This window comes from Thalassophryne amazonica, chromosome 4 (assembly GCF_902500255.1).
Source record: "Thalassophryne amazonica chromosome 4, fThaAma1.1, whole genome shotgun sequence".
Lineage (NCBI taxonomy): Eukaryota > Metazoa > Chordata > Actinopteri > Batrachoidiformes > Batrachoididae > Thalassophryne > Thalassophryne amazonica.
In genome coordinates, this window is record NC_047106.1 from 59275418 (window position 1) to 59289603 (window position 14186).

At 41.1% G+C, this 14186-nt stretch overlaps 1 protein-coding gene across 1 annotated transcript in view; it reads left to right on the top strand.

Moving 5' to 3' along the window:
- The window catches only part of LOC117508271 (sodium- and chloride-dependent GABA transporter 2-like), a 121175-nt gene that overhangs the window by 28933 nt on the left and 78056 nt on the right, over positions 1-14186 (top strand). The window contains exons 4-5 of the mRNA XM_034167955.1: positions 4272-4359; positions 4498-4630. Coding sequence (XP_034023846.1) covers positions 4272-4359; positions 4498-4630 — 221 coding nt within the window. The remainder of the gene's footprint in view (positions 1-4271; positions 4360-4497; positions 4631-14186) is intronic.

The following is a 14186-nucleotide window of genomic DNA, read 5'->3' on the forward strand; positions in this document are numbered from 1 at the left end:
GGCAAAGGAGAATTGGTCACACACACACACACACACACACACACACACACACACACACACACACACACACACACACACACACACACACACACACACACACACACACACACACACACACACACACACACACACACACACACACACACAAAATTTGCTTTAACACCATACTGATACACTAACAATATCACCCAAGTCATCCAGAGGCATACATTTTTAACGTATGGTTCAAATTTTAACCAAATTAATTTTGGACAAGTTATTTAAAATTACTGTCATGTCTGAAGTTTTATAAAGTGAAAATATCAGATATATGATTTAGTTTTAAAGTAATGTGCTATTTTTTAAGGTTTTGTGGGCACATGCTGTGCCCAGCAGTGCATTATGGGTAGGATAGTGTAATCTCAGTATGCTCATGACAGGACAAATGCATTTCAGACACACTGTTCAGGCTCCACGGACAGCAGCATTAAACTCTAGTGCCTAAAACTCTCGTGAATATATTCTCTGGGTTTATAGACGTTATTGTATTTGTGTTTGTTAAATTCCACACATCTTAAATGTAGCAGACATGGATTATCTGGAATTTTGTTTTGGCAAGTTTTCAAGGCATCTACTGCCATCTACTGGCCAGTAGTGTTCATGGCAGTTCATGGCAGTATTCACCCTAAGTACTAAGTGTCTGGGCAACAGTAGATGGCAGTGTTCTATTTATTTTGACCCCGGTTATATCAGATGGTTGTCAAATCAACTTTTTGGCTTTGCAAATGGCTTTTTTTTTTTTTTTTTTTACAAATTAAGTTTAAAAACGAAACAAAACAACAACAACAACAAAAACATTACAAGACAGCTCTGCGGTGTTTGCACATGCACAGTGCAAGCGGTTGGACGCTTGTAGCTCTTCAGCAGCCAGACCAGAATAATATCAAACAGGTTTGATTTTCATTCGACCAATACGATCGGCGATCAGGAGGTGGTCGTGAGATGTTAAATACAGCTTGTTACTCCATGTACACTGCACGATGCAGGACACGTGATTAACGTGAAACTCGGTCTAAAAAAATCTCGCACGAATGAAAAATCATCTGAAAAAGGGCCAAAACTCGCACAGTGTAAAGCCAACATTTATGTGTCAAGAATACTGAGTGCACGTTTTACAACATCATAAAATGTGCGCACTGCACTAATAAAACGTGCGCACATTCTCTCCACATGCAAAACATTTTGCGATGACACTTCCAGGGCTCCGTAAAAATGCCTGTTTTTACAAATAAAAAATGGAATATTTTACAAAAGCACATTTATCTGTAAACATCAACACACGACACGTCACATTAACGTGTTGGTTTACATAATGAATGACTGAACCAATCAGTGTTTAGCAGAGGCACTTTTACCCAGAATCCTTTATGATCTGTCTGTGTTTGTTACAAAACCTCAGAATTAGTGCATTATTCAACATTAAAAGATATATGTTATATTTTAACTTTGTACAAATGACAAAATTGACATTAATGGAGTTATTCTATCAGTATTCACACAAAACCATGAGTCAGTATGACTTTATTTTTCAAGACCTCCGCCTGACCGGAGCATTGTGATTGGTAGAGAGCTGGCTTTGTGGCTGTTGTCAGGGTACCGCTGTGCTGTAGCGGGGCAGTATGTACAAACATAGAAGTGCAGGCTCATTGTTTGGGTGTTTTGTCATTTTTGATGCTTCTCAAAACAATCATGGTGTTAAAACTCAAATTCAGCTTGTTAGTAGTTGCAAATGTACCACAGGCTTTTAAGGTGGCAGTAATTAAACCATTACTTAAAAAGCCATCACTTGACCCAGCTATCTTAGCTAATTATAGGCCAATCTCCAACCTTCCTTTTCTCTCAAAAATTCTTGAAAGGGTAGTTGTAAAACAGCTAACTGATCATCTGCAGAGGAATGGTCTATTTGAAGAGTTTCAGTCAGGTTTTAGAATTCATCATAGTACAGAAACAGCATTAGTGAAGGTTACAAATGATCTTCTTATGGCCTCAGACAGTGGACTCATCTCTGTGCTTGTTCTGTTAGACCTCAGTGCTGCTTTTGACACTGTTGACCATAAAATTTTATTACAGAGATTAGAGCATGCCATAGGTATTAAAGGCACTGCGCTGCGGTGGTTTGAATCATATTTGTCTAATAGATTACAATTTGTTCATGTAAATGGGGAATCTTCTTCACAGACTAAGGTTAATTATGGAGTTCCACAAGGTTCTGTGCTAGGACCAATTTTATTCACTTTATACATGCTTCCCTTAGGCAGTATTATTAGACGGCATTGCTTAAATTTTCATTGTTACGCAGATGATACCCAGCTTTATCCATCCATGAAGCCAGAGGACACACACCAATTAGCTAAACTGCAGGATTGTCTTACAGACATAAAGACATGGATGACCTCTAATTTCCTGCTTTTAAACTCAGATAAAACTGAAGTTATTGTACTTGGCCCCACAAATCTTAGAAACATGGTGTCTAACCAGATCCTTACTCTGGATGGCATTACCCTGACCTCTAGTAATACTGTGAGAAATCCTGGAGTCATTTTTGATCAGGATATGTCATTCAAAGCGCATATTAAACAAATATGTAGGACTGCTTTTTTGCATTTACGCAATATCTCTAAAATTAGAAAGGTCTTGTCTCAGAGTAATGCTGAAAAACTAATTCATGCATTTATTTCCTCTAGGCTGGACTATTGTAATTCATTATTATCAGGTTGTCCTAAAAGTTCCCTGAAAAGCCTTCAGTTAATTCAAAATGCTGCAGCTAGAGTACTAACGGGGACTAGAAGGAGAGAGCATATCTCACCCATATTGGCCTCTCTTCATTGGCTTCCTGTTAATTCTAGAATAGAATTTAAAATTCTTCTTCTTACTTATAAGGTTTTGAATAATCGGGTCCCATCTTATCTTAGGGACCTCATAGTACCATATCACCCCAATAGAGCGCTTCGCTCTCAGACTGCAGGCTTACTTGTAGTTCCTAGGGTTTGTAAGAGTAGAATGGGAGGCAGAGCCTTCAGCTTTCAGGCTCCTCTCCTGTGGAACCAGCTCCCAATTCGGATCAGGGAGACAGACACCCTCTCTACTTTTAAGATTAGGCTTAAAACTTTCCTTTTTGCTAAAGCTTATAGTTACGGCTGGATCAGGTGACCCTGAACCATCCCTTAGTTATGCTGCTATAGACTTAGACTGCTGGGGGGTTCCCATGATGCAATGAGTGTTTCTTTCTTTCTTTCTTTCTTTCTTTCTCTTTTTGCTCTGTATGCACCACTCTGCATTTAATCATTAGTGATTGATCTCTGCTCCCCTCCACAGCATGTCTTTTTCCTGGTTCTCTCACTCAGCCCCAACCAGTCCCAGCAGAAGACTGCCCCTCCCTGAGCCTGGTTCTGCTGGAGGTTTCTTCCTGTTAAAAGGGGTTTTTTCCTTCCCACTGTCGCCAAGTGCTTGCTCACAGGGGGTCGTTTTGACCGTTGGGGTTTTTACGTAATTATTGTATGGCCTTGCCTTACAATATAAAGCACCTTGGGGCAACTGTTTGTTGTGATTTGGCGTTATATAAATAAAATTGATTGATTGATAGAGACAATACTGGAATTTATCGGTTATCTGTAACTTCCGATACATTTTTGGGTGGTTTATCGGTTTATCTTTATCAAAGATAACTTTTCAGTTATCTGATTATCTGTTATCGAAGTTAATTTTTTGGTTATCTGTGCCCACCACTGGTATGTTCTGAGAGCACATGCATCATTAGCTACAAAATGATACAGCACAGGCTTTATTTTATATAGCATAGCATCCAGCGTGACAAAGCGGGACACATTGCCACAATGAATTGTGCAGCAGTACAGGGATCAAATTTGTGCAGGTGTCAAGGTGTCTTGACTTTGGTGCTGCTTACCACATGGTTGGGAGATCTGGACACTAAATAGTGGCCGATGACAGGATATTTTTGGTACTTGATCCCTTTGGGGAATCCTGGGGTACCACTGGAATGACTATGTTAAGTGCACATTTACTGAACCAGACTCATTTGAGAACGATATCTTGCACTGATGGCTATTGAGTGGTGAGGATGGGGTTATTGTGTGCCTGTGTGGTTGCCTTTCAGGACCCAAAGGGGTTCCTTAGTGTGATGCATGGTGATGTGCTGCACCACTGCATGCATCATTACTATCATGTTTACAAACATGATCGTCTCAATAATGATTTTCTCTGTATGTTGTTAGATAATTGTGTTGAAATTTCAACACAAAATAACACCGTCAAATGGACCAACCAGACCAATACAACCTCTGCTGCACTAGAATTCTGGGAGTATGTAATTTAATTAATTAATTACCAACACATTGGTCATAAACATTCTTTTATTAGCACTGACATTACAAATATGGTCAACATTTTATGTGAGAAAAAATTCAGTAAATTTGTACTGATCTGTGCTTTTCCACCTAGACACCGAGTGTTGGCTCTGTCAGGGGGCATTGAGGAGCTTGGAAGCATCAGGTGGGAGGTGCTGTTGTGCCTAATTGCAATGTGGATCATCTGTTACTTTTGTATCTGGAAGGGCGTCAAGTCAACAGGAAAGGTATTTGTCTTAAACCTGTTGTTTCGGCAATCACAGTTATCTCAGCTGTTACACACTTAAGGCAGCTCAAAATTTGCATGCAAGCTGCTCATTCATTCCCATTGACAGTCCACATACAGCAGGTAAAATAAGCACTGAATAAGTCACCATTTATCTCAGTTAATATATTTCTAAAGGTGCTATTGACATGAAATTTTCAACACGTTAGTAACTAGGGATGTCCCGATCAGGTTTTTTTGGCCCCGATCTGATTCCGAGTCATCTGATTTTGAGTACCTGCTGATACCGAGTCCCGATCTGATACTTTAAAAAACTGAATGAACAATGAACAAATGCTAAATATATAATAATTTCATTTTAATCACCTTATTTTATTATTTATCACTTAAACAGTGCACTTCTCCTTGAGGTAGCTTGAACAATCAAGTAATAATCTACCAGACTTTAAAAAATGTACAAATTTCCATGTTATTTTATTTGTCTAAAAATAAATGTCAATGGTTCCTTATGTTAAACAAGAAATGATCTAATCTGAAATAACAGGTGGTTTTAATTTATAGATTAAAGGTTTTTAAAGAACCCTTTATTGATTTAACTATTTTAATGACAAGTGTCCTAAACTTTTTTAAACAGTAATCAGAAATTTTGAGGTAACAAACAACAACAACAACAAAACATTTCCAAGGATTTTGCTTTAGACACGCGGTTTCTGCACTGATCTGTGGTTCAAATCCCCACCTGACTGGAAAATCACTAAGGGCCCTTGGGCAAGGTCTTTAATCCGCTATTACTCACGGTGTGTAGTGAGCGCCTTGTATGGCAGCACCCTGACATCGGGGTGAATGTCAGGCATAATTGTAAAGCACTTTGAGCGTCTGATGCAGATGGAAAAGCGCTATATAAATGCAGTCCATTTACCATTTGTACAGATCAGTGGTTTGCATGTCGCTTGCGCGCACACCATCTCTCGCTCCGTTTTGCAGACAAACGATCACAGGACAATTAAGTTTTTTTCTTTTTGTTAATCAGATGACATTTCATCGTTCTGAGGACTTGGTCAGCACCGGGTCCTGCTGCGCACGGAAGGATGACTGAGCAAGAGTTTCGGTGGGAAAGTGTCCATCATCCTCTTGTCATTCCATCGAGGCGTCAAGCTGAGCACGTAAACACACCAACAGCAGTTCTGCGAAAGAAACTTTGCAAGCGTAACTCCCCCCACCTCTGTCCGGTTGAACTTATGTTTTTTCTTTTGTTCAATTAAAAAAAAAAGATTGGGTTGAACTTTGACCGCGTCAGCCTGCTGACAAGTGGCAATGTGCGCTCCCGTCAGAAGCGTCACGTCAAAAGCCGAGCTAAAGCGACGCTTCTGACGCCTCTAAAAAGCAACGTGTCTCACGCCTCTGACACTTCTGACGCGTGAAAGGCCCATTAATTTGCAATAATGAGCCTGAAATAGCACTGATCAAAATAATGAGGATAAAATCTATATTGGATTCCTGATTGGGATGCAACGTCCGATTTCGATCAAGTCTGGAACCACGTGATCGGGCCGATTTCCGATCACATGATCGCATCGGGACATCCCTATCAGTAACAAGCCAAGTAATCCATACATACAAAGAAATCAAACCATAGATGTCCATAAATTAAGTTATATGTAATAATATGAAATGACACAGGGAAAAATATTGAACACCTGAAGAAAGGGAGGTGCAAAAATGCATGGAAAGCCAAGATAACAGCTGAAATGTATCAGTAATTAAAAAGCAGTCCCGCCCCTTGTCAGTCCAAATTAATATCAGCTAGTTCAGTCCCAACTGATGACTTGTAAAAAGATGTTTCATTACCAAGGTGTCACACAAGAAACATCTCATAATGGGTGAAAGCAAAGAACTCTCTCAAGATCTTTCCAGCCTTACACCCCTGTCACACGAGAGGCAGAATGAGCCTGAATGCCGTCCGAATGAAAATTCAACCTCCATTCAGGCAAAGTCGAGGTACATTTGAAAAATTCGACAGCAGTCTGCATGCACTCCAAACAGCTGGGTACAGTCATGTGGCCACCCTGAATGTGGAGCACATGCTCCCAACTCCCAAGATGCATTTGACGTGTAAAAAGCTCGAACGGCAGTCAAAGTGCAGTCTGTCCACAGTCTGACTGCATTCTACATACCCTGACAACATCATAACAGCATTTGAAACAGTCTGACCGTGCTTAAGGGAAATTTGCCATGGTCAGGCATGTCAAATCCTGCCAGCATGTCCCGACTGTGCCAAGGATGGCCGGACATGCACCTCCACTGGATCCCGTTCAGGGTGCACAAAGGAAGTATTATGTGCAATGTTTGTGGCACGCATTCATATTGTGAACTTGACGTGAACATTGTGCAATCCAACCAAAAGTACCACGTGTCACTGCGAGACAATGCATTCCAGAGCCTTGGCGCAGCGCGCACATCTGAATAGGGTGTTATATCCATAATAAACCTTATATTACGGATACATTGTCATTCCAGAGACACTGCTTGCCTCTACTGGTGGTTGGCTCTCACTGCGGTATTGTATCACTTCCTGTTCCGGAGCACAGCGGTGTTTTGCTGTATCTGTTAGCTGTTTAATCTGCGCAGTTAGATTGATCTAGTTACCTAGATTACGATTTGTTTCCCAGTGTAATCTTTACGTGCCTTAACTAAAGCACTCCTTCTGCTGAATCACCTCTAAATTATTTACACATTATTCACTTTGCGTGTTTTTAGGAATCCGCTAGCTTAGCGTAGCTACTAGCTCTTAGCCGATTTAGCATGGCGGCTTCTCCTGTCTCTCCCACACTTTTCTGCTCTGGGTGTGAAATGTTTAGTTATTCCTCGGCCTCCTTTAGCAGTAATGGTACTTGTAATAAGTGTAGCTTATTCATAGCTTTGGAGGCCAGGCTGGGCGAATTGGAGACTCGGCTCCGCACCGTGGAAAATTCTACAGCTAGCCAGGCCCCTGTAGTCGGTGCGGACCAAGGTAGCTTAGCCGCCGTTAGTTACCCCCTGGCAGATCCCGAGCAGCCGGGAAAGCAGGCCGACTGGGTGACTGTGAGGAGGAAGCGTAGTTCTAAACAGAAGCCCCGTGTACACCGCCAACCCGTTCACATTTCTAACCATTTTTCCCCACTCGATGACACACCCGCTGAGGAACAAACTCTGGTTATTGGCGACTCTGTTTTGAGAAATGTGAAGTTAGCGACACGAGCAACCATAGTCAGTTGTCTTCCGGGGGCCAGAGCAGGCAACATTGAAGGAAATTTGAAACTGCTGGCTAAGGCTAAGCGTAAATTTGGTAAGATTGTAATTCACGTTGGCAGTAATGACACCCGGTTACGCCAATCGGAGGTCACTAAAATTAACATTAAATCGGTGTGTAACTTTGCAAAAACAATGTTGGACTCTGTAGTTTTCTCGGGGCCCCTCCCCAATCGGACCGGGAGTGACATGTTTAGCCGCATGTTCTCCTTGAATTGCTGGCTGTCTGAGTGGTGTCCAAAAAATGAGGTGGGCTTCATAGATATTTGGCAAAGCTTCTGAGGAAAACCTGGTCTTGTTAGGAGAGACGGCATCCATCCCACTTTGGATGGAGCAGCTCTCATTTCTAGAAATCTGGCCAATTTTCTTAAATCCTCCAAACCGTGACTATCCAGGGTTGGGACCAGGAAGCAGAGTTGTAGTCTTACACACCTCTCTGCAGCTTCTCTCCCCCTGCCATCCCCTCATTACCCCATCCCCGTAGAGACGGTGCCTGCTCCCAGACCACCAATAACCAGCAAAAATCTATTTAAGCATAAAAATTCAAAAAGAAAAAATAATATAGCACCTTCAACTGCACCACAGACTAAAACAGTTAAATGTGGTCTATTAAACATTAGGTCTCTCTCTTCTAAGTCCCTGTTGGTAAATTATATAATAATTGATCAACATATTGATTTATTCTGCCTTACAGAAACCTAGTTACAGCAGGATGAATATGTTAGTTTAAATGAGTCAACACCCCCGAGTCACACTAACTGTCAGAATGCTCGTAGCACGGCCGGGGCGGAGGATTAGCAGCAATCAATCAATCAATCAATCAATTTTTTTATATAGTGCCAAATCACAACAAACAGTTGCCCCAAGGCGCTTTATATTGTAAGGTAAGGCCATACAATAATTATGTAAAACCCCAACGGTCAAAACGACCCCCTGTGAGCAAGCACTTGGCTACAGTGGGAAGGAAAAACTCCCTTTTAACAGGAAGAAACCTCCAGCAGAACCAGGCTCAGGGAGGGGCAGTCTTCTGCTGGGACTGGTTGGGGCTGAGGGAGAGAACCAGGAAAAAGACATGGTGTGGAGGGGAGCAGAGATCGATCACTAATGATTAAATGCAGAGTGGTGCATACAGAGCAAAAAGAGAAAGAAAGCAATCTTCCATTCCAGCTTATTAATTAATCAAAAACCCAGACAGAGCTTTAATTCATTTGAAAGCTTGACTCTTAGTCTTGTCCATCCAAATTGGAACTCCCAAAAACCAGTTTTATTTGTTATTATCTATCGTCCACCTGGTCGTTACTGTGAGTTTCTCTGTGAATTTTCAGACCTTTTGTCTGACTTAGTGCTTAGCTCAGATAAGATAATTATAGTGGGCGATTTTAACATCCACACAGATGCTGAGAATGACAGCCTCAACACTGCATTTAATCTATTATTAGACTCTATTGGCTTTGCTCAAAAAGTAAATGAGTCCACCCACCACTTTAATCATATCTTAGATCTTGTTCTGACTTATGGTATGGAAATAGAAGACTTAACAGTATTCCCTGAAAACTCCCTTCTCTCTGATCATTTCTTAAAAACATTTACATTTACTCTGATGGACTACCCAGCAGTGGGGAATAAGTTTCATTACACTAGAAGTCTTTCAGAATGCGCTGTAACTAGGTTTAAGGATATGATTCCTTCTTTATGTTCTCTAATGCCATATACCAACACAGTGCAGAGTAGCTACCTAAACTCTGTAAGTGAGATAGAGTATCTCGTCAATAGTTTTACATCCTCATTGAAGACAACTTTGGATGCTGTAGCTCCTCTGAAAAAGAGAGCTTTAAATCAGAAGTGCCTGACTCCGTGGTATAACTCACAAACTCGTAGCTTAAAGCAGATAACCCGTAAGTTGGAGAGGAAATGGCGTCTCACTAATTTAGAAGATCTTCACTTAGCCTGGAAAAAGAGTCTGTTGCTCTATAAAAAAGCCCTCCGTAAAGCTAGGACATCTTTCTACTCATCACTAATTGAAGAAAATAAGAACAACCCCAGGTTTCTTTTCAGCACTGTAGCCAGGCTGACAAAGAGTCAGAGCTCTATTGAGCTGAATATTCCATTAACTTTAACTAGTAATGACTTCATGACTTTCTTTGCTAACAAAATTTTAACTAAAAAAAAAAATTACTCATAACCATCCCAAAGACGTATCGTTATCTTTGGCTGCTTTCAGTGATGCCGGTATTTGGTTAGACTCTTTCTCTCCGATTGTTCTGTCTGAGTTATTTTCATTAGTTACTTCATCCAAACCATCAACATGTTTATTAGACCCCATTCCTACCAGGCTGCTCAAGGAAGCCCTACCATTATTTAATGCTTCGATCTTAAATATGATCAATCTATCTTTGTTAGTTGGCTATGTACCACAGGCTTTTAAGGTGGCAGTAATTAAACCATTACTTAAAAAGCCATCACTTGACCCAGCTATCTTAGCTAATTATAGGCCAATCTCCAACCTTCCTTTTCTCTCAAAAATTCTTGAAAGGGTAGTTGTAAAACAGCTAACTGATCATCTGCAGAGGAATGGTCTATTTGAAGAGTTTCAGTCAGGTTTTAGAATTCATCATAGTACAGAAACAGCATTAGTGAAGGTTACAAATGATCTTCTTATGGCCTCGGACAGTGGACTCATCTCTGTGCTTGTTCTGTTAGACCTCAGTGCTGCTTTTGATACTGTTGACCATAAGATTTTATTACAGAGATTAGAGCATGTCATAGGTATTAAAGGCACTGCGCTGCGGTGGTTTGAATCACATTTGTCTAATAGATTACTATTTGTTCATGTAAATGGGGAATCTTCTTCACAGACTAAAGTTAATTATGGAGTTCCACAAGGTTCTGTGCTAGGACCAATTTTATTCACTTTATACATGCTTCCCTTAGGCAGTATTATTAGACGGTATTGCTTAAATTTTCATTGTTACGCAGATGATACCCAGCTTTATCTATCCATGAAGCCAGAGGACACACACCAATTAGCTAAACTGCAGGATTGTCTTACAGACATAAAGACATGGATAACCTCTAATTTCCTGCTTTTAAACTCAGATAAAACTGAAGTTATTGTACTTGGCCCCACAAATCTTAGAAACATGGTGTCTAACCAGATCCTTACTCTGGATGGCATTACCCTGACCTCTAGTAATACTGTGAGAATCTTGGAGTCATTTTTGATCAGGATATGTCATTCAAAGCGCATATTAAACAAATATGTAGGACTGCTTTTTTGCATTTATGCAATATCTCTAAAATCAGAAAGGTCTTGTCTCAGAGTGATGCTGAAAAACTAATTCATGCATTTGTTTCCTCTAGGCTGGACTAATGTAATTCATTATTATCAGGTTGTCCTAAAAGTTCCCTAAAAAGCCTTCAGTTAATTCAAAATGCTGCAGCTAGAGTACTGGTGGGGACTAGGGGGAGAGAGCATATCTCACCCGTATTGGCCTCTCTTCATTGGCTTCCTGTTAATTCTAGAATAGAATTTAAAATTCTTCTTCTTACTTATAAGGTTTTGAATAATCAGGTCCCATCTTATCTTAGGGACCTCGTAGTACCATATCACCCCAATAGAGCGCTTCGCTCTCAGACGGCAGGCTTACTTGTAGTTCCTAGGGTTTGTAAGAGTAGAATGGGAGGCAGAGCCTTCAGCTTTCAGGCTCCTCTCCTGTGGAACCAGCTCCCAATTCAGATCAGGGAGACAGACACCCTCTCTACTTTTAAGATTAGGCTTAAAACTTTCCTTTTTGCTAAAGCTTATAGTTAGGGCTGGATCAGGTGACCCTGAACCATCCCTTAGTTATGCTGCTGTAGACGTAGACTGCTGGGGGGTTCCCATGATGCACTGTTTCTTTCTCTTTTTGCTCTGTATGCACCACTCTGCATTTAATCATTAGTGATCGATCTCTGCTCCCCTCCACAGCATGTCTTTTTCCTGGTTCTCTCCCTCAGCCCCAACCAGTCCCAGCAGAAGACTGCCCCTCCCTGAGCCTGGTTCTGCTGGAGGTTTCTTCCTGTTAAAAGGGAGTTTTTCCTTCCCACTGTAGCCAAGTGCTTGCTCACAGGGGGTCGTTTTGACCGTTGGGGTTTTACATAATTATTGTATGGCCTTGCCTTACAATATAAAGTGCCTTGGGGCAACTGTTTGTTGTGATTTGGCGCTATATAAAAAATTGATTGATTGATTGATTGATTGATTCCCTCTCATGGGTTCGATAATGCATGTGAAATCTTATCATTACAGTTGTAACACCACGTTCAGATCCATATGCTGCTGCCCCATGATGAGTCAATGTGTTTCTAAGGCTTGGCATGGCACAGCACAGCTGAACAGGGAGTCACAGCTGTAATACACATATTATGACATGTACACATCTAACGTTGTAGAAGTAATAACGATGCAACTGTTCTGCCAAGCCATTACAATATATATAAAAATAAAAACTCACCTTTGGGACGGCTCCAGATGTGTCTCTCAGTGCAGGGCAAACATTAGCCACCCCGCAGGCTGTGATGACATTGCTGTCATCCTGGAAGTGCCGTGAGATGGCTATATCAGCCAAGTGCCAATGGCAAATGCCTTGTCCACCACGAAATATATATCCCATATGACGCACCGTCCAGTGGCACAATGTGCGCCATCCAGCCGGACACCCTGCTGTACAGGCACGTAACACGTGATTGCAAAGTCCAGACAGTCTGTCATGTGAAGCATTAAGTGATTGCCAGGACACACATGAACCACAGTGTGGTCATCTCATGGACCTAATATCATGGAGAGAGGAAAAGCATGAGGCTGTATCATCTGATCACTGTGCTGCTCTTGTGTGACATTGTACTGTCTGATCACCCCACTGTCCACTACAGAACTGATTTCCTGGAGAGAGTAAGAGAGAGAGAGAGAGAGCGAGATGAAGAGCATGTAGCTGCTTTGTAATGGGCCTTTCACACCGGTCGCTTTGGAAGCGTCAGCCAACACCTCCCGATGCATCGTGACGTCTCTCATGTCACGTCAATGACTCCTGATGCATCGTGACGTCACTCGCGTTGCGTCAATGCTCCCAATGCATTTTGACGTCACGTCGGATGTGGCAACAGGGCGGACATTGTATTCCAGAAGAAAGCTGAGCAATCGCCATGTTTGGATTTGCATCGATGAACCAAGAAAAAACTTTAAAAGACAACAGTAGAACGATTCACCCTGCTGGGAGAAGCTTTTTTCAGCTACTTTTCGAAATGACGCAAGTCGAGGAGGTCTGACGACTTAGTGGAATATCCATCGAACTGCAGCAGCGGACCGACCCACATGAAGCAGCCGGGGTCGAAGCCTCATTTCTGGGCAGACCAAGGCAGGCAGCCGGGGTGATGGAACAGACCCACTCATTCTGCAATTCCTCACTTTTGGATACTTAAAAGCAAATTTGTCTGAGGTGAGAATAATTTCAAAATAAATTGTGATGTGCCCTTCTGATGGTTTAATGTTCGGCTAACATTAGCTTAGCCTTTTAGCTAAGGAATCACAGTCTAGCTGAGTGAATGTTTCAACTTGTAAATAATTCTTTTGTTTTTACCACATACAGCTGCAGCATTTTTTTTAATTTATTTTTATTATTTTTATTATTTTAACTGTTTAGTGTGTCTTTATATTTTAAGATATCTTTTTTTATTTGTCCCACAATCAGGAATATTTGCTGTGCAGACGCACTTCAAAAACTTCAAGTAATGAGCTGAACACCAAAACCTGAAGTCCAGTCAGAAGAAAACATCTCTGCTCTTCAAAATGGGACAAAAGTGTCTTTGAAAGCTCCACCAGAGGTCGAAGGTGCAGAGGAGACTTTGGTTAAATGTCCTGAGAGTAAAGCAAACCAACACCTGTTTCTATGATTCTAAAAAAAAAAAGAAAAAGAAGCAACTATTTTATTATTTTTACAAAGCTGTTTCATTGTATATCATTAAATGAATGGATCATTAAACATGTCTGTGAAGTCCAACGTTCAGTCAAAGGACATTTGCACAGGTAGAAGAAGCCCTGCCCTGATTGTGCATAATTTAAGACATTCACAATCACTAAAATAGTCAAGTACATATTTTAGAAATTGCTCTGTCCTGATTGCAATATTCAAAGCAATCACACAGTCAACGACGATGTAATTAAATGTTGTAATTAAATGACTAAATTAAAAATAATATCATAAGGTTTATGTTGCATTAACAATCACATTGCA